This window comes from Heptranchias perlo, chromosome 17, assembly GCF_035084215.1.
Source record: "Heptranchias perlo isolate sHepPer1 chromosome 17, sHepPer1.hap1, whole genome shotgun sequence".
Lineage (NCBI taxonomy): Eukaryota > Metazoa > Chordata > Chondrichthyes > Hexanchiformes > Hexanchidae > Heptranchias > Heptranchias perlo.
In genome coordinates, this window is record NC_090341.1 from 56,516,925 (window position 1) to 56,537,130 (window position 20,206).

At 45.9% G+C, this 20,206-nt stretch overlaps 1 protein-coding gene across 1 annotated transcript in view; it reads left to right on the top strand.

Moving 5' to 3' along the window:
* si:dkey-197j19.5 (uncharacterized) overlaps positions 1-20,206 on the top strand; it is a 94,013-nt gene that overhangs the window by 14,720 nt on the left and 59,087 nt on the right. The window contains exons 3-5 of the mRNA XM_067998273.1: positions 7,960-8,098; positions 13,890-14,092; positions 18,045-18,258. Coding sequence (XP_067854374.1) covers positions 7,960-8,098; positions 13,890-14,092; positions 18,045-18,258 — 556 coding nt within the window. The remainder of the gene's footprint in view (positions 1-7,959; positions 8,099-13,889; positions 14,093-18,044; positions 18,259-20,206) is intronic.

The window sequence follows — 20,206 nt, forward strand, 5'->3', positions numbered from 1 at the left end:
TCTCTCTCGCATCCTCTCTCTCTCTCTCGCATCCCTCTCTCGCATCCCTCTCTCTCTCTCTCGCATCCCTCTCTCTCTCGCATCCCTCTCTCTCTCTCATCCCTCTCTCTCTCGCATCCCTCTCTCTCTCTCATCCCTCTCTCTCTCGCATCCCTCCTCTCTCTCTCGCATCCCTCTCTCTCTCGCATCCCTCTCTCTCTCGCATCCCTCTCTCTCTCGCATCCTCTCTCTCTCGCATCCCTCTCTCTCTCGCATCCCTCTCTCTCGCATCCCTCTCTCTCGCATCCCTCTCTCTCTCGCATCCCTCTCTCTCTCGCATCCCTCTCTCTCTCGCATCCTCTCTCTCTCGCATCCCTCTCTCTCTCGCATCCCTCTCTCTCTCGCATCCCTCTCTCTCTCGCATCCCTCTCTCTCTCGCATCCCTCTCTCTCTCGCATCCCTCTCTCTCTCGCATCCCTCTCCCTCTCGCATCCCTCTCTCTCTCCCTCTCGCATCCCTCTCTCTCTCCCTCTCGCATCCTCTCTCTCTCCCTCTCGCCTCCCTCTCCCTCTCCCTCTCCCTCTCGCCTCCCTCTCGCCTCACTCTCGCCTCCCTCTCCCTCTCCCTCTCGCCTCCCTCTCCCTCTCCCTCTCGCCTCCCTCTCCCTCTCCCTCTCGCCTCCCTCTCCCTCTCCCTCTCGCTCTCGCCTCCCTCTCCCTCTCCCTCTCGCCTCCCTCTCCCTCTCGCCTCCCTCTCCATCTCGCCTCCCTCTCCCTCTCGCCTCCCTCTCGCCTCCCTCTCCCTCTCGCCTCCCTCTCCCTCTCGCCTCCCTCTCCCTCTCGCCTCCCTCTCCCTCTCGCCTCCCTCTCCCTCTCGCCTCCCTCTCCCTCTCGCCTCCCTCTCCCTCTCGCCTCCCTCTCCCTCTCGCCTCCCTCTCCCTCTCGCCTCCCTCTCCCTCTCGCCTCTCGCCTCCCTCTCGCCTCTCGCCTCCCTCTCCCTCTCGCCTCCCTCTCCCTCTCGCCTCCCTCTCCCTCTCGCCTCCCTCCTCTGTGTTGGAAACTCATGGCAGGTCCATAAAGAGAAACAGCAGGTTAATGATTTGAGTGGAGGGTTCTCCCTTCACAGATTCTGATGGACCTTTCAGACACATATCCAGAATTGACTGCTTTGATTTTTTAGTGAACCTAGGTCCCGAGTATAGTTAACATTTCAACGTAATTTAAAAGGGGTAACTAAGCTAAGGCAAGTCATGGCAGCAGACCTCGCACCCATGATATGCCCCTCCTGCAAGATGTGGGAAGTCATGGACACTACCAGTGTCCCTGCCGACCATGTGTGCAGGAAGTGTGTCCACCTGCAGCTACTGACCGATCGTATCTCGGAGCTGGAGCTGCGGGTGGATTCACTGTGGAGCATCCGCGATGCAGAGAAACTCGTGGATAGCACGTTTAGCGAGTTGGTCACACCGCAGGTAAAGGGTATACAGGCAGGAAGTGAATGGGTGACCACCAGGAAGAGTAAGAGGTGCAGGCAGGTAGTGCAGGGGTCCCCTGTGGCCATCCCCTTCTCAAACAGATATGCCACTTTGGATGCTGTTGGGGGGGATGACTTATCAGGGGAAGGCAGCAGCAGCCAACTTCTTGGCACCACGGGTGGCTCTGCTGCACAGGCTGGGAGGAAAAGGAGTGGAAGAGCTATAGTGATAGGGGACTCAATTGTAAGGGGAATAGACAGGCGTTTCTGCGGCCGCAACCGAGACTCCAGGATGGTGTGTTGCCTCCCTGGTGCAAGGATCAAGGACATCTCGGAGCGGCTACAGAACATTTTGGAGGGGGAGGGCAAACAGCCAGCTGTCGTGGTGCACATAGGCACCAACGATATAGGTAAAAAAGGGGATGAGGTCCTAAAAGCAGAATATAGGGAGTTAGGAGGTAAATTAAAAAATAGGACCTCAAAGGTAGTAATCTCAGGATTGCTGCCAGTGCCACGTGCTAGTCAGAGTAGAAATAGGAGGATATTTCAAATGAATACGTGGCTAGAGGAATGGTGCAAGGGGGAGGGATTCAAATTCCTGGGACACTGGAAACGGTTCTGGGGGAGGTGGGACCAGTACAAACCGGACGGTCTGCACCTGGGCAGGGCTGGGACCGCTGTCCTAGGAGGAGTGTTTGCTAGTGCTGTTGGGGAGGGTTTAAACTAAAGTGGCAGGGGGTTGGGAACCTGAGCAGGGAGACAGAGGAAAGCGTATCAGGAAGGGACAGAAGGTATGGAGTAATAGGTAAAGTGTTAAAAAAGGAAAAAGCAGGAACTAAGTGTCACAAAACAGATTTGAAAGTTCTTTATCTGAATGCACGTAGCATTCGTAACAAAATGGACGAGTTAACGGCACAAATAACTACGTATGGGTATGATCTTGTGGCCATTACAGAAACATGGCTGCAGGGTGACAACGACTGGGAATTAAATATGCCAGGGTATTCAACAATCAGGAAGGACAGGCAGGAAGGAAGGGGAGGTGGGGTGGCTATGTTAATAAAGGAAGGAATCACTGTAATACAGATAAATGATATTGGGACAAAGCATCAAGATAATGAAACAGTTTGGGTAGAGATAAGGAATAATAAGGGGAAAAAAACACTAGTGGGCGTAGTATATAGGCCTCCTAATAGTTGCAACTCTGCTGGAAGAAGTATTAATCAGGAAATAGTCGGGGCATGTAATAAGGGAACAGCTATAATTATGGGGGATTTTAACTATCATATTAACTGGACAAATCAAATTGGGCAGAGCAGCCTTGAGGAAGAGTTCATTGAGTGCATCAGGGATGGATTTCTTGAGCAGTATGTAACTGATCCTACAAGGGGGCAGGCAACCTTGGACCTGGTCCTGTGTAATGAGACAGGATTAATTAATAATGTCCTAGTTAAGGATCCCCTTGGAATGAGTGACCACAACATGGTTGAATTCCATATCCAATTAGAGGGTGAGAAGGTTGATTCTCAAACAAGCGTACTGAGCTTGAATAAAGGAGACTATGATGGTATGAGAGCGGAATTGATTAAAGTGGACTGGGAAGATAGATTAAAGGGTAAGACGGTACATGAGCAGTGGTGTTCATTTAAGGAGTTATTTTACAACTTTCAAAACAAATATATTCCACTGAGGAAAAAAGGGTGTAAAAGAAATGACAGCCATCCATGGCTAAGTAAAGAAATTAAGGATATATGGGTAGAACTGAAAAATAAGAAGGGAGAGATCACTTTGATAGGATTGTACTACAGACCCCCAAATAGTCAACGGGAAATTGAGGAGCAAATATGTAAGGAGATTACAGACAGCTGCAAGAAAAATAGGGTGGTAATAGTAGGGGACTTTAACTTTCCCAACATTGACTGGGACAGCCATAGCATTAGGGGCTTGGATGGAGAGAAATTTGTTGAGTGTATTCAGGAGGAATTTCTCATTCAGTATGTGGATGGCCCGACTAGAGGGGGCAAAACTTGACCTCCTCTTGGGAAATAAGGAAGGGCAGGTGACAGAAGTGTTAGTGAGGGATCACTTTGGGACCAGTGATCATAATTCCATTAGTTTTAAGATAGCTATGGAGAAGGATAGGTCTGGCCCAAAAGTTAAAATTCTAAATTGGGGAAAGGCCAATTTTGATGGTATTAGACAGGAACTTTCAGAAGTTGATTGGGAGAGTCTGTTGGCAGGCAAAGGGACGTCTGGTAAGTGGGAGGCTTTCAAAAGTGTGTTAACCAGGGTTCAGGGTAAGCACATTCCTTATAAAGTGAAGGGCAAGGCTGGTAGAAGTAGGGAACCTTGGATGACTCGGGAGATTGAGGCACTAGTCAAAAAGAAGAAGGAGGCATATGACATGCATAGGCAGCTGGGATCAAGTGGGTCCCTTGAAGAGTATAGAGATTGCCGGAGTAGAGTTAAGAGAGAAATCAGGAGGGCAAAAAGGGGATATGAGATTGCTTTGGCAGATCAGGCAAAGGTGAATCCAAAGAGCTTCTACAAATACATAAAGGGCAAAAGGGTAACTAGGGAGAGAGTAGGGCCTCTTAAGGATCAACAAGGTCATCTATGTGCGGAACCACAAGAGATGGGTGAGATCCTGAATGAATATTTCACATCGGTATTTACGGTTGAGAAAGGCATGGATGTTCGGGAACTTGGGGAAATAAATAGTGATGTCTTGAGGAGTGTACATATTACAGAGAGGGAGGTGCTGGAAGTCTTAACGCGCATCAAGGTAGATAAATCTCCGGGACCTGATGAAATGTATCCCAGGACGTTATGGGAGGTTAGGGAGGAAATTGCGGGTCCCCTAGCAGAGATATTTGAATCATCCACCGCTACAGGTGAGGTGCCTGAAGATTGGAGGGTAGCAAATGTTGTGCCTTTGTTTAAGAAGGGCGGCAGGGAAAAGCCTGGGAACTACAGACCGGTGAGCCTGACATCTGTAGTGGGTAAGTTGTTAGAGGGTATTCTGAGGGACAGGATCTACAGGCATTTGGAGAGGCAGGGACTAATTAGGAACAGTCAGCATGGTTTTGTGAGAGGAAAATCATGTCTCACGAATTTGATTGAGTTTTTTGAAGGGGTAACCAAGAAGATAGATGAGGGCTGTGCAGTAGACGTGGTCTACATGGACTTCAGCAAAGCATTTGACAAGGTACCGCATGGTAGGTTGTTACATAAGGTTAAATCTCATGGGATCCAAGGTGAGGTAGCCAATTGGATACAAAATTGGCTTGACGACAGAAGACAGAGGGTGGTTGTAGAGGGTTGTTTTTCAAACTGGATGCCTGTGTCCAGCGGTGTGCCTCAGGGATCGGTGCTGGGTCCGCTGTTATTTGTTATTTATATTAATGATTTGGATGAGAATTTAGGAGGCATGGTTAGTAAGTTTGCAGATGACACCAAGATTGGTGGCATTGTGGACAGTGAAGAAGGTTATCTAGGATTGCAACGGGATCTTGATCAATTGGGCCAGTGGGCCGATGAATGGCAGATGGAGTTTAATTTAGATAAATGTGAGGTGATGCATTTTGGTAGATCGAATCGGGCCAGGACCTACTCCGTTAATGGTAGGGCGTTGGGGAGAGTTATAGAACAAAGAGATCTGGGGGTACAGATTCATAGCTCCTTGAAAGTGGAGTCACAGGTGGATAGGGTGGTGAAGAAGGCATTCAGCATGCTTGGTTTCATTGGTCAGAACATTGAATGCAGGAGTTGGGATGTCTTGTTGAAGTTGTACAGGGCATTGGTGAGGCCACACTTGGAGTACTGTGTACAGTTCTGGTCACCCTATTATAGAAAGGATATTATTAAACTGGAAAGAGTGCAGAAAAGATTTACTAGGATGCTACCGGGACTTGATGGTTTGACTTACAGGGAGAGGTTAGACAGACTGGGACTTTTTTCCCTGGAGAGTAGGAGGTTAAGGGGTGATCTTATAGAAGTCTATAAAATAATGAGGGGCATAGATCAGGTCGATAGTCAAAATCTTTTCCCAAAGGTAGGGGAGTCTATAACGAGGGGGCACAGATTTAAGGTGAGAGGGGAGAGATACAAAAGGGTCCAGAGGGGCAATTTTTTCACTCAAAGGGTGGTGAGTGTCTGAAACGAGCTGCCAGAGGCAGTAGTAGAGGCGGGTACAATTTTGTCTTTTAAAAAGCATTTGGACAGTTACATGGGTAAGATGGGTATCGAGGGATATGGGCCAAGTGCAGGCAATTGGGACTAGCTTAGGGGTATAAACTGGGCGACATGGACATGTTGGGCCGAAGGGCCTGTTTCCATGTTGTAACTTCTATGATTCTATGATAGTATCCGACTAAAAACAAGGACATATAAGGTAGCCAAACTTAGTGGGAGGATAGAAGATTGGGAAGTCTTCAAAAGACAGCAAAAAGTAACTAAAGGATTGATTAAGAAAGGGAAGTTAGATTATGAAAAGAAATTCGCAAAAAATATAAAAACAGATAGCAAGAGTTTCTATCGTTATATAAAAAGAAAAAGGGTGGCTAAGGCAAACGTAGGTCCCTTAGAGGATGAGACCGGGAAATTAATGGTGGGAAACATTGAAATGGCAAAAATGCTGAACAAATATTTTGTTTCAGTCTTTACGGTAGAGGACACTAAGAATATCGCAACACTCGACAAACAGGGGACTCTCGGAGGGGAGGAGCTAAATACGATTAAAATCACTCAGGAGATGGTACTCAGTAAAATAATGGGACTCAAAGCGGATAAATCCCCTGGACCTGATGGCTTACATCCTAGGGTCTTGAGGGAAGTGGCAGTAGGGATTGTGGATGCTTTGGTGATAGTTTTCCAAAATTCCCTGGACTCAGGAGAGGTCCCAGCAGATTAAATGAAAACTGCTAATGTAACACCGTTATTTAAAAAGGGTAGTAGGCAGAAGGCTGGAAATTATAGGCCAGTTAGCTTAACATCTGTGGTGGGTAAAATTTTGGAGTCTATTATTAAGGAGACAGTAACGGAACATTTAGATAAGCATAATTTAATAGGACAAAGTCAGCATGGCTTTATGAAGGGGAAGTCATGTCTGACAAATTTGCTTGAGTTCTTTGAGGATATAACGTACAGGGTGGATAAAGGGGAACCAGTGGACGTAGTGTATTTAGACTTCCAGAAGGCATTCGACAAGGTGCCACATAAAAGATTATTGCTTAAGATAAAAAATCACAGGATTGGGGGTAATATTCTGGCATGGGTGGAGGATTGGTTATCGAACAGGAGGCAGAAAGTTGGGATAAATGGTTCATTCTCGGACTGGCAACCAGTAACCAGTGGTGTTCCACAGGGGTCGGTGCTGGGTCCCCAACTCTTTACAATCTATATTAACGATTTGGAGGAGGGGACCGAGTGCAACATATCAAAATTTGCAGATGATACAAAGATGGGAGGGAAAGTAGAGAGTGAGGAGGACATAAAAAACCTGCAAGGGGATATGGACAGACTGGGTGAGTGGGCGGAGATTTGGCAGATGCAATATAATATTGGAAAATGTGAGGTTATGCACTTTGGCAGGAAAAATCAGAGAGCAAGTTATTATCTTAATGGCGAGAAACTGGAAAGTACTGCAGTACAAAGGGATCTGGGGGTCCGAGTGCAAGAAGATCAAAAAGTTAGTATGCAGGTGCAGCAGGTGATCAAGAAAGCCAATGGAATGTTGGCTTTTATTGCTCGGGGGATAGAATATAAAAACAGGGAGGTATTGCTGCAGTTATATAAGGTATTGGTGAGACCGCACCTGGAATACTGCATACGGTTTTGGTGTCCACACTTAAGAAAAGACATACTTGCTCTCGAGACAGTACAAAGAAGGTTCACTCGGTTAATCCCGGGGATGAGGGGGTGGACATATGAGGAGAGGTTGAGTAGATTGGGACTCTACTCATTGGAGTTCAGAAGAATGAGAGGCGATCTTATTGAAACATATAAGATTGTGAAGGGGCTTGATCGGGTGGATGCAGTAAGGATGTTCCCAAGGATGGGTGAAACTAGAACTAGGGGGCATAATCTTAGAATAAGGGGCTGCTCTTTCAAAACTGAGATGAGGAGAAACTTCTTCACTCAGAGGGTGGTAGGTCTGTGGAATTTTCTGCCCCAGGAAGCTGTGGAAGCTACATCATTGGATAAATTTAAAACAGAAATAGACAGTTTCCTAGAAGTAAAGGGAATTAGGGGCTATGGGGAGCGGGCAGGAAATTGGACATGAAGCTGAGTTCAGATCGGTCAATGCCCTGTGGGTGGCGGAGAGGGCCCAGGGGCTGAGTGGCCGGGTCCTGCTCTGACTTCTACTTTAGATTTGTGGTTGGGATCAGATCAGCCATGATCTTATTGAATGGCGGAGCAGGCTCGAGGGGCCGATTGGCCTACTCCTGCTCCTATTTCTTATGTTCTTATCTGTGTAAGTTATGTGTGTTTTTCTTGTTCAAATAGGCTAACCTCCCAATCACGGATCTGCAGATGGACGAGCTGACAGTGGCTCTCGGTGATCAGGCCAAGTACCTTCATTTCAAAGTTCTCGCCCAGGCACTAAACACCTGGAAAGATGAATTACGGCAGGAAGAAAGGAAAGGTAGGGATTGGTTCCACAGGAAAGGTAGGGACTGGTTCAGCAGGAAAGGTGGGGATTGGTTCAGCAGGAAAGGTGGGGATTGGTTCAGCAGGAAAGGTGGGGATTGGTTCAGCAGGAAAGGTGGGGATTGGTTCAGCAGGAAATGTGGGGATTGGTTCAGCAGGAAATGTGGGGATTGGTTCAGCAGGAAATGTGGGGATTGGTTCAGCAGGAAATGTGGGGATTGGTTCAGCAGGAAAGGTGGGGATTGGTTCAGCAGGAAAGGTGGGGATTGGTTCAGCAGGAAAGGTGGGGATTGGTTCAGCAGGAAAGGTGGGGATTGGTTCAGCAGGAAAGGTGGGGATTGGTTCAGCAGGAAAGGTGGGGATTGGTTCAGCAGGAAAGGTAGGGATTGGTTCAGCAGGAAAGGTAAGGATTGGTTCAGCAGGAAAGGTAGAAACTGGTTCAGCAGGAAAGGTCGGGATTGGTTCAGCAGGAAAGGTAGGGATTGGTTCCACAGGAAAGGTAGGGATTGGTTCAGCAGGAAAGGTAGAGACTGGTTCAGCAGGAAAGGTAGGGATTGGTTCCACAGGAAAGGTAGGGATTGGTTCAGCAGGAAAGGTAGAGACTGGTTCCACAGGAAAGGTGGGGATTGGTTCGGCAGGAAAGGTAGGGATTGGTTCGGCAGGAAAGGTGGGGATTGGTTCGGCAGGAAAGGTAGGGATTGGTTCGGCAGGAAAGGTAGGGATTGGTTCCACAGGAAAGGTAGGGATTGGTTCGGCAGGAAAGGTAGGGATTGGTTCGGCAGGAAAGGTAGGGATTGGTTCGGCAGGAAAGGTAGGGATTGGTTCAGCAGGAAAGGTAGGGATTGGTTCGGCAGGAAAGGTAGGGATTGGTTCAGCAGGAAAGGTAGGGATTGGTTCCACAGGAAAGGTAGGGATTGGTTCGGCAGGAAAGGTAGGGATTGGTTCGGCAGGAAAGGTAGGGATTGGTTCAGCAGGAAAGGTAGGGATTGGTTCGGCAGGAAAGGTAGGGATTGGTTCAGCAGGAAAGGTAGGGATTGGTTCCACAGGAAAGGTAGGGATTGGTTCGGCAGGAAAGGTAGGGATTGGTTCGGCAGGAAAGGTAGGGATTGGTTCGGCAGGAAAGGTAGGGATTGGTTCTGCAGGAAAGGTGGGGATTGGTTCTGCAGGAAAGGTGGGGATTGGTTCAGCAGGAATGGTAGGGATTGGTTCGGCAGGAAAGGTAGGGATTGGTTCTGCAGGAAAGGTAGGGATTGGTTCTGCAGGAATGGTAGGGATTGGTTCAGCAGGAAAGGTAGGGATTGGTTCAGCAGGAATGGTAGGGATTCGTTCAGCAGGAAAGGTAGAGAATGGTTCAGCAGGAAAGGTAGGGATTGGTTCTGCAGGAAAGGTCGAATCGGGCCAGGACCTACTCCGTTAATGGTAGGGCATTGGGGAGAGTAATAGAACAAAGAGATCTAGGAGTACAGGTTCATAGCTCCTTGAAAGTGGAGTCGCAGGTGGATAGGGTGGTGAAGAAGGCATTCGGCATGCTTGGTTTCATTGGTCAGAACATTGAATACAGGAGTTGGGATGTCTTGTTGAAGCTGTCCAAGACATTAGTTAGGCCACACTTGGAATACTGTGTACAGTTCTGGTCACCCTATTATAGAAAGGATATTATTAAACTAGAAAGAGTGCAGAAAAGATTTACTAGGATGCTACCGGGACTTGATGGTTTGACTTATAGGGAGAGGTTGGATAGACTGAGACTTTTTTCCCTGGAGAGTAGGAGGTTAAGGGGTGATCTTTTCGAAGTCTATAAAATAATGAGGGGCATAGATAAGGTAGATAGTCAAAATCTTTTCCCAAAGGTAGGGGAGTCTATAACGAGGGGCCATCGATTTAAGGTGTGAGGGGAGAGATACAAAAGGGTCCAGAGGGGCAATTTTTTCACTCAAAGGGTGGTGAGTGTCTGGAACGAGCTGCCAGAGGCAGTAGTAGAGGCGGGTACAATTTTGTCTTTTAAAAAGCATTTGGACAGTTACATGGGTAAGATGGGTATCGAGGGATATGGGCCAAGTGCAGGCAATTGGGACTAGCTTAGTGGTATAAACTGGGCGACATGGACATGTTGGGCCGAAGGGCCTGTTTTCATGTTGTAAACTTCTATGATTCTATGATTCTATGAAAGGTAGGGATTGGTTCAGCAGGAATGGTAGGGATTGGTTCAGCAGGAATGGTAGGGATTGGTTCAGCAGGAATGGTAGGGATTGGTTCAGCAGGAATGGTCGGGATTGGTTCAGCAGGAATGGTAGGGATTGGTTCCGCAGGAATGGTAGGGATTGGTTCAGCAGGAAAGGTAGGGATTGGTTCCGCAGGAAAGGTAGGGACTGGTTCAGCAGGAATGGTAGGGATTGGTTCAGCAGGAATGGTAGGGATTGGTTCTGCAGGAAAGGTAGGGATTGGTTCCGCAGGAAAGGTAGGGACTGGTTCAGCAGGAAAGGTAGGGACTGGTTCAGCAGGAACGGTAGGGATTGGTTCAGCAGGAAAGGTAGGGATTGGTTCAGCAGGAAAGGTAGGGATTGGTTCCGCAGGAAAGGTAGGGACTGGTTCAGCAGGAAAGGTAGGGATTGGTTCCGCAGGAAAGGTAGGGACTGGTTCAGCAGGAATGGTAGGGATTGGTTCAGCAGGAATGGTAGGGATTGGTTCAGCAGGAAAGGTAGGGATTGGTTCCGCAGGAAAGGTAGGGACTGGTTCAGCAGGAAAGGTAGGGACTGGTTCAGCAGGAACGGTAGGGATTGGTTCAGCAGGAAAGGTAGGGATTGGTTCAGCAGGAAAGGTAGGGATTGGTTCCGCAGGAAAGGTAGGGACTGGTTCAGCAGGAAAGGTAGGGATTGGTTCAGCAGGAATGGTAGGGATTGGTTCAGCAGGAATGGTAGGGATTGGTTCAGCAGGAAAGGTAGGGATTGGTTCAGCAGGAAAGGTAGGGATTGGTTCAGCAGGAAAGGTAGGGATTGGTTCAGCAGGAAAGGTAGCGACTGGTTCAGCAGGAAAGGTAGGGACTGGTTCAGCAGGAATGGTAGGGATTGGTTCAGCAGGAATGGTAGGGATTGGTTCAGCAGGAATGGTAGAGATTGGTTCAGCAGGAAAGGTAGGGATTGGTTCAGCAGGAAAGGTAGGGATTGGTTCAGCAGGAAAGGTAGAGACTGGTTCAGCAGGAAAGGTAGGGATTGGTTCAGCAGGAAAGGTAGGGATTGGTTCAGCAGGAAAGGTAGGGATTGGTTCAGCAGGAAAGGTAGGGATTGGTTCCGCAGGAAAGGTAGGGACTGGTTCAGCAGGAAAGGTAGGGATTGGTTCAGCAGGAAAGGTAGGGATTGGTTCAGCAGGAATGGTAGGGATTGGTTCCACAGGAATGGTAGGGATTGGTTCAGCAGGAAAGGTAGGGATTGGTTCAGCAGGAAAGGTAGGGATTGGTTCAGCAGGAAAGGTAGGGATTGGTTCAGCAGGAAAGGTAGGGATTGGTTCAGCAGGAATGGTAGGGATTGGTTCAGCAGGAAAGGTAGGGATTGGTTCAGCAGGAAAGGTAGGGATTGGTTCAGCAGGAAAGGTAGGGATTGGTTCAGCAGGAAAGGTAGGGATTGGTTCAGCAGGAAAGGTAGGGATTGGTTCAGCAGGAATGGTAGGGATTGGTTCCACAGGAATGGTAGGGATTGGTTCAGCAGGAAAGGTAGGGATTGGTTCAGCAGGAAAGGTAGGGATTGGTTCAGCAGGAAAGGTAGGGATTGGTTCAGCAGGAAAGGTAGGGATTGGTTCAGCAGGAAAGGTAGGGATTGGTTCAGCAGGAAAGGTAGGGATTGGTTCAGCAGGAAAGGTAGGGATTGGTTCAGCAGGAAAGGTAGGGATTGGTTCAGCAGGAAAGGTAGGGATTGGTTCAGCAGGAATGGTAGGGATTGGTTCAGCAGGAATGGTAGGGATTGGTTCAGCAGGAAAGGTAGGGATTGGTTCAGCAGGAAAGGTAGGGATTGGTTCAGCAGGAAAGGTAGGGATTGGTTCCGCAGGAACACACGGTGCCGCATTTCCGGATCAAAACCAAACCTGCTACATACAACTCACAAAAATCCTTTCTATTCTCACTGATTTTTTTCCCTCCCCCATTATAAAATAGGGGAAGTTATGCTAAACCTTTATAAATCACTGCCTTAACCTTTATAAATCACTGCCTTTATAGACCTCAGCTGGAGTAGTATGTCCAATTCTGGGCTCCACACTTTAGAAAGGATGCCAAGTCCTTGGAGACGGTGCAGAGGAGATTTACTAGAATGGTACCAGGGATGAAGGACTTCAGTTATGTGGCGGGACTGGAGAAGCTGGGTTGTTCACCTTCGATCAGAGGAGGTTCAGGGGAGATTTAATAGAGGTGTTCAAAATTATGAGGGGTTTTGATAGAGTAAATAAGGAGAAACTGTCTCCAGTGGGAGAAGGGTCAGTAACCAGAGGACATTGATTTAAGGTAGACAAAAGAACCAGAGGTGAGAAGAGGAGAATTTTTTTTACGCAGCGAGTTGTTATGATCAGGAATGCGTTGCCTGAAAGGGAGGTGGAAGCAGATTCAATAGTAACTTTCAAAAGGGGCTCTGGCAAAGGCCTCAGTAAGACTGAGCCTCCCTCTATAGTTCTCAGTAGACAGTGGAGGTTGGAGCTGGCCATAAATCCACTGCACAGCTCAGGACTGGATCTTGCATATGCTCTCCGCTGTGATCACAGCCGTTGTGAATCATGGAATGACTGCACTCCTCTGTTGGTGTCAGCTCTTCCACTGGAGTCATCACTTCAATTCAATTTCCCTGCCTCTTAAAGGAGAGTACATTGATACTTTAAGGTTTGTCTGGGAGTGATACTGCTTGAAACGTTCAAGCTAGTTTGTCTCAATCTCTGGCCTTCAGTTTGCTCAGAGAAGAAAGGGCACCTGACTTCAAGTGGCCTTGTTGGTGTGGGTCATTTCTTTGGCTGTCTGCGGGTGGGTCACTCATCCTGGCCCACTTTCTGATTTTGGAAATCTGCACAAGTCTTTTTAATGTTTGGTTCTTGACTTTCCCATTCTTCAGTGGGTGCCACGTAGCTGGAAGGATGTAGAGGGCCGTTAGAATGAGCTTAAAAGGGCAGTAGAACTGCAAATTTAGCAGCGTGAAAAAGTTGTGACATGCAAGTGAGTGAGTGGGGCAGCTAACAGTGATGGAAGACAATCTTATATTCTTTGTCTTGTGCTTATTAAAGTGGGTGTTGTCAGAATGAAACGGTTCTCCATTTTAAAATATTTTTGTCACCGAATTTCTCCTCTCTGCTCCTGGTGTCGACTCCTTGCTGAGGAGCGGCTCCAGGGTTGTGATCGACCTTTAATGGCAGAGATTTAGATATGAGCTTTGAGGGCGATTGGCTGCATGCTGTTCAACTGTGGGGGCACCATCACAATTTAGCCTGATGCTATCTGTACTCAGCACCCTGACTTCCATTAGGCCTTACTGGATACCATTCTGTAGCTGGAGCTCTGCACACCTGAGGCTGATTGGCGCTCCTACTGAGATCAGCTACATCAGGATAGACTGGAGATTGAAGCTGGCACCTTCTGGTCAGTGTAGTGCAGTGCTACCTGGGCACTGTCTGAGAGGAACCATTTGCCTTTAACCCAAGGGATTTTCCCCCTTGCTCTCTCTCTAATTTTGAGCCCTGATTCTTTTAAGCAGCAGTAGCCACAGATAGAGCAGTTTTCTTATAATATTTGAATGTTTTTGATATTTTTTAACTTCCAGTGGGAGGCTTGCCAGAGATTGTTTTGTCGCCAAATAAAGCTGCATCAGTTGAGGCCGTCACTGTGCAAGGCCACCGTGTTGTGTGCAAAAGGTCATGTTACCTGAAGGTGCCAGCAGTTAATCTGAGTGAAAGTAGGCCGTTCACAGCTGAAGAACTGGAGCAACTAGAAATGAGAGATCAGGACATGACCAGAACGTTAAAGGTGAGAACAGCACAAAGCACTCTCTACCTACAGTTTCTTGGAATCTGCAGAGTTTATTTGCAGAGGTGGCTTTTGAATTTTATAATATAAATGAAGAAGAGAAAGCATGCCTTTCATGTCCTCAGGGCACCCCAAAGTGCTTCACAGCCAATGAAGTACCTTTAGGAAAATTTGCATACAACCAGATACCACAAGCAGCAATGAGATAGATGACCAGATATTCTGTTCTAGTGATTGAGGGATAAATGTTGGTCAGGACAACCGGAAAATTCCCTGCTCTTATTTGAATAGTGCTATGGGATCTTGCGCCCACCTGAAAGGGCAGAAGATGGGGCCTTGGTTTAGTGTCTCGTCTGAAAGGCGGCACCTTTGACAGTGCCGTAATCTCTGAAGTGCAGCCTAGATAATGTGCTCCAGTCTCTGGAGTGGAACTTGAACCAACAACCTTCTGCTTCAGAGGTGAAAGTGCTACAACTGAGCCAAGTCTGACATCTAATGTGGAAAAGACACAGCACAGGGGAAAAGGAACCATCATTTCTTTTGTTTATTGTAAACATTAAACACACCCAAGGCAGGTACAGCATGGGTTAGATACAGAGTAAAGCTCCCTCTACACTGTCCCATCAAACACCCGCAGGGCAGGTACAGCATCGGTTAGATGCAGAGTAAAGCTCCCTCAGGAAAGGTAGGGAAGAAAAAAAAGAAGAGGGAGGGTGGCAGTATTGATTAAGGAGAATATTGCAGTACTGGAGACAGAGGATGTCCTTCAGGGATCAAGGACAGAATCTAATTGGTTAGAATTAAGAAACAATAGAGGTGCCATTACACTACTGGGTGTATTCTATAGGCCGCCAACTAGTGGGAAGGATATAGAGGAGCAAATTTGCAGAGAAATTACAGAGAGGTGCAAGAACTATAGAGTAGTGATAATGAGGGACTTCAACTATCCTAATATAGACTGGGATAGTAATAATGGAAAGGGAAGAGAGGGGGAGGAATTTCTGAAGTGTGTTCAGGAGAACTTTCTTGATCAGTAAGTTTTCGGCCCAACGAGGAAGGAGGCATTGCTGGATCTGGTTCTGGGGAATGAGGTGGGTCAAGTGGAGCAAGTGTGGGAATATTTAGGGAACAGTTATCATAGTATTATAAGGTTTAGATTAGTTATGGAAAAGGACAAGGAGCAATCTAGAGTAAAAATATTTAACTGAAGAAGGGCCAATTTCAGTGGGTTGAGAACAGAACTGGCCCGGGTAAATTGGAATCAAAGAGTGGCAGGCAAAACTGTAATCAAACAATGCACTGCTGTTAAAGAGGAGCTGGTTCGAGTACGGTCCCACGAGGGGGAAAGGGAGGGCAACTAAAGCCAGAGCTCCCTGGATAACACAACAGATAGAGAGTAAGATGAAGCAGAAAAAGGGACGTTTGACAAATGTCAGGTTGATAATACAAGTGAGAACCAGGCTGAATATAGAAAGTACAGAGGAGAAGTGAAAAAGGAAAGAAGAGGGGCAAAGAGAGAGTATGAGGATAGACTGGCGGCTAACATAAAAGGGAATCCAAAAGCCTTCCAGAGGCATGTAAACAGTAAACGGGTAGTAAGAGGAGGGGTGGGGCCGATTAGGGACCAAAAAGGAGATCTGTGCATGGAGGCAGGGTGCATGGCTGAGGTATTAAATGAGTACTTTGCATCTGTCTTTACCAAGGAAGAAGATGCTGCCAAAGTCACAGTAAAAGAGGAGGCAGTTGATATACTGGATGGGCTAAAAATTGATAAAGAGGTACTAGAAAGGCTGGCTGTACTTAAAGTAGATAAGTCACCCGGTCCAAATGGGACACATCCTAGTTTGCTGAGGGAAGTAAGGGTGGAAATTGTGGATGCACTGGTCATAATCTTCCAATCATCCTTAGATACGGGGGTGGTGCCAGAGGACTGGAGAATTGCAAATGTTACACCCTTGTTCAAAAAAAGGGTGTAAGGATAAACTCGGCAGCTACAAGCCAGTCAGTTTAACCTCTGAGGTGGGGAAGCATTAGAAACAATAATTTGGGACAGAATTAATAGTCACTTGGACAAGTGTGGCTAAATAAAGGAAAGCCAGCACAGATTTGTTAAAGGCCAATCGTCTTTAACTAACTTGATTGAGTTTTTTGATGAGGTAACAGAGAAGGTTGATGAGGGCAATGTGGTTGATGTGATGTATATGGATTTTCAAAAGGTGTTTGATAAAGTGCCGCATAATAGGCTTGTCAGCAAAATTGAAGCCCATGGAATAAAAGGGGCAGTGGCAGCATAGATACGAAATTGGCTGAGTGACAGGAAACAGAGTGTTTTTTGGACTGGATGGAGGTGTACAATGGTGTTCCCCAGGGGTCGGTGCCAGGACCACTGCTTTTTTTGATATATATTAATGATTTGGACTTGGGTGTACAGGGCACAATTTCAAAATTCACAGATGACACAAAACTTGGAAGTGGAGTGAACAGTGAGGATAACAATAGACTTCAGGAGGACATAGACAGGCTGGTGGAATCGGCAGACACATGGCAGATGAAATTTAATGCAGAGAAGTGCAAAGTGATACATTTTGGCAGGAAGAACGCAGAGAGGCAATATAATCTAAATGGAACAATTTTAAAGGGGGTGCAGGAACAGAGAGACCTGGGGGTATATGTGCACAGATCTTTAAAGGTGGCAGGACAGGTTGAGAAAGCAGTTAAAAAAGCATACGGGTTCCTGGGCTTCATAGATAGAGACATAGGACAAAAGCAAGGAAGTTATGTTGAACCTTTATAAAACACTGGTTCGGCCACAGCTGGAGTATTGTGTCTAATTCTGGGCACCGCACTTTAGGAAGGATGTCAAGGCCTTAGAGAGGGTGCAGAAAAGATTTACTAGAATGGTTCCAGGGATGAGGGACTAAAGTTACGTGGATAGACTGGAGAAGCTGGGGTTGTTTGCCTGAGAGCAGTGAAGGTTAAGAGGAGATTTGATAGAAGATTTCAAAATCATGAAGGGTTCAGATAAAGTAAATAAAGAGAAACTGTTCCCATGGGCGGAAGGGTCGAGAACCAGAGTCACAGATTTAAGGTGTTTGGCAAAAGAACCAAAGGTGACATGAGGGAAAACTTTTTTACACAACGAGTGGTTATGATCTGGAATGCGCTGCCTGATAATGTGGTGGAAGCAGATTCAATCGTAGCTTTCAAAAAGACATGTGATAAATACTTGAAAGGAAAAAGATTTGCAGGGCTATGGGGAAAGAATGGGACTAACTGGATTACACTTAAAAAGAGCTGGCACGCGGTCGATTGGCCGAATGGCCTCCTTCTGTGCTGTAACCTTTCTATGATTCTATACACTGTCCCAACAAACACTTCCAGGGCAGATACTACACTGGTTAGATACAGAATAAAGCTCTCTCTACATTGTCCCATCAAACACTGCCAGGGCAGGGATAGCAAGGGTTAGATACAGAGTAATTCTCCCTCTACACTGTCCCATCAAACACTTCCTGGACAGTTACAGCAGGGGTTAGATACAGAGTAAAACTCCCTCTACACTGTGCCATTAAACACATCCAGGACATGTACAGCACTGGTTAGAGGCAGAGTATAAGATCCCTCTGCACTGTACCAAATAAAACTCCCATGGCAGATACAACACGGGTGAGATACAGAGAAAAACTCAGAACACCTGTGATCCTGAATATCTCACAAGCTCGTGGAACCCGCCCGACCTCGCGGAACGCACCCCCCCACCGACCTGGTGCACCCCACCCGCCTGACCTCGCGGAACCCCCCCCCCTCCCCCGCCCCCCGCCCGAACTCGCGGAACCACTGCAACTTTCCTGGTTGCTACGGTGCAGCCAATTTACCGACTGAAACATCAGCTGTCCTGAGAGATATGGTTGAAGATTTGCCATTCATTGGATCTATTTTCTGAATCCTGCAGAGCAAAATGCACCACATGGATTTGATGGAAAAGTGTCTGCTTGTGAGAGCAGAGAAGCGTTCCATGGCCTGCCATTCTCTACCAACTACAATGGGAGGAGAGATGGGGGAGGCAGCCAACGCGTACCGGCAGCGGTGTCTGACGGAATATAAGAAAATTCTGATGATGTGCCAACACTACGGCATCTCCTTCACTGAAAGGATGCTGGAGAAAGGTAACGTTCAAATCGAACTCATTGCAGCCTGCTTCACAAAGATACCAAATGTCGCAATCTCAACAACACTGAGTTGGAAAGCTGGTTTAAGACCTCCAGTTCATGGCTTTTCCAGACCCAAAAAAAAATTTGAATCAACATAATACTTGTATAAACATTCCACCGACATAACAATTGTATGAACATTCCACCTACAGAACACTGGTATAAACATTCCACACAGATAACACTTGTATAAACATTCCACATAGATAACACTGGTATAAACATTCCACACAGATAACACTGGTATAAACATTCCACACAGATAACACTGGTATAAACATTCCACACAGATAACACTGGTATAAACATTCCACATAGATAACACTGGTATAAACATTCCACACAGATAACACTGGTATAAACATTCCACACAGATAACACTGGTATAAACATTCCACATAGATAACACTGGTATAAACATTCCACATAGATAACACTGGTATAAACATTCCACATAGATAACACTGGTATAAACATTCCACATAGATAACACTGGTATAAACATTCCACACAGATAACACTGGTATAAACATTCCACATAGATAACACTGGTATAAACATTCCACATAGATAACACTGGTATAAACATTCCACATAGATAACACTGGTATAAACATTCCACACAGATAACACTGGTATAAACATTCCACATAGATAACACTGGTATAAACATTCCACATAGATCACACTTGTATAAACATTCCACATAGATAACACTGGTATAAACATTCCACATAGATAACACTGGTATAAACATTCCACATAGATAACACTGGTATAAACATTCCACACAGATAACACTGGTATAAACATTCCACACAGATAACACTGGTATAAACATTCCACATAGATAACACTGGTATAAACATTCCACATAGATAACACTGGTATAAACATTCCACATAGATAACACTGGTATAAACATTCCACACAGATAACACTGGTATAAACATTCCACATAGATAACACTGGTATAAACATTCCACATAGATAACACTTGTATAAACATTCCACATAGATAACACTGGTATGAACATTCCACATAGATCACACTTGTATAAACATTCCACATAGATAACACTGGTATAAACATTCCACATAGATAACACTGGTATAAACATTCCACACAGATAACACTGGTATAAACATTCCACACAGATAACACTGGTATAAACATTCCACACAGATAACACTGGTATAAACATTCCACATAGATAACACTGGTATAAACATTCCACATAGATAACACTTGTATAAACATTCCACATAGATAACACTGGTATGAACATTCCACATAGATCACACTTGTATAAACATTCCACATAGATAACACTGGTATAAACATTCCACATAGATAACACTGGTATAAACATTCCACATAGATAATACTTGTATAAACATTCCACATAGATAACACTGGTATAAACATTCCACATAGATAACACTGGTATAAACATTCCACACAGATAACACTGGTATAAACATTCCACATAGATAACACTGGTATAAACATTCCACATAGATAACACTGGTATAAACATTCCACATAGATAACACTGGTATAAACATTCCACATAGATAACACTGGTATAAACATTCCACATAGATAACACTGGTATAAACATTCCACATCGATAACACTGGTATAAACATTCCACACAGATAACACTGGTATAAACATTCCACACAGATAACACTGGTATAAACATTCCACATAGATAACACTGGTATAAACATTCCACATAGATAACACTGGTATAAACATTCCACATAGATAACACTGGTATAAACATTCCACATAGATAACACTGGTATAAACATTCCACATAGATAACACTGGTATAAACATTCCACACAGATCACACTTGTATAAACATTCCACATAGATAACACTGGTATAAAC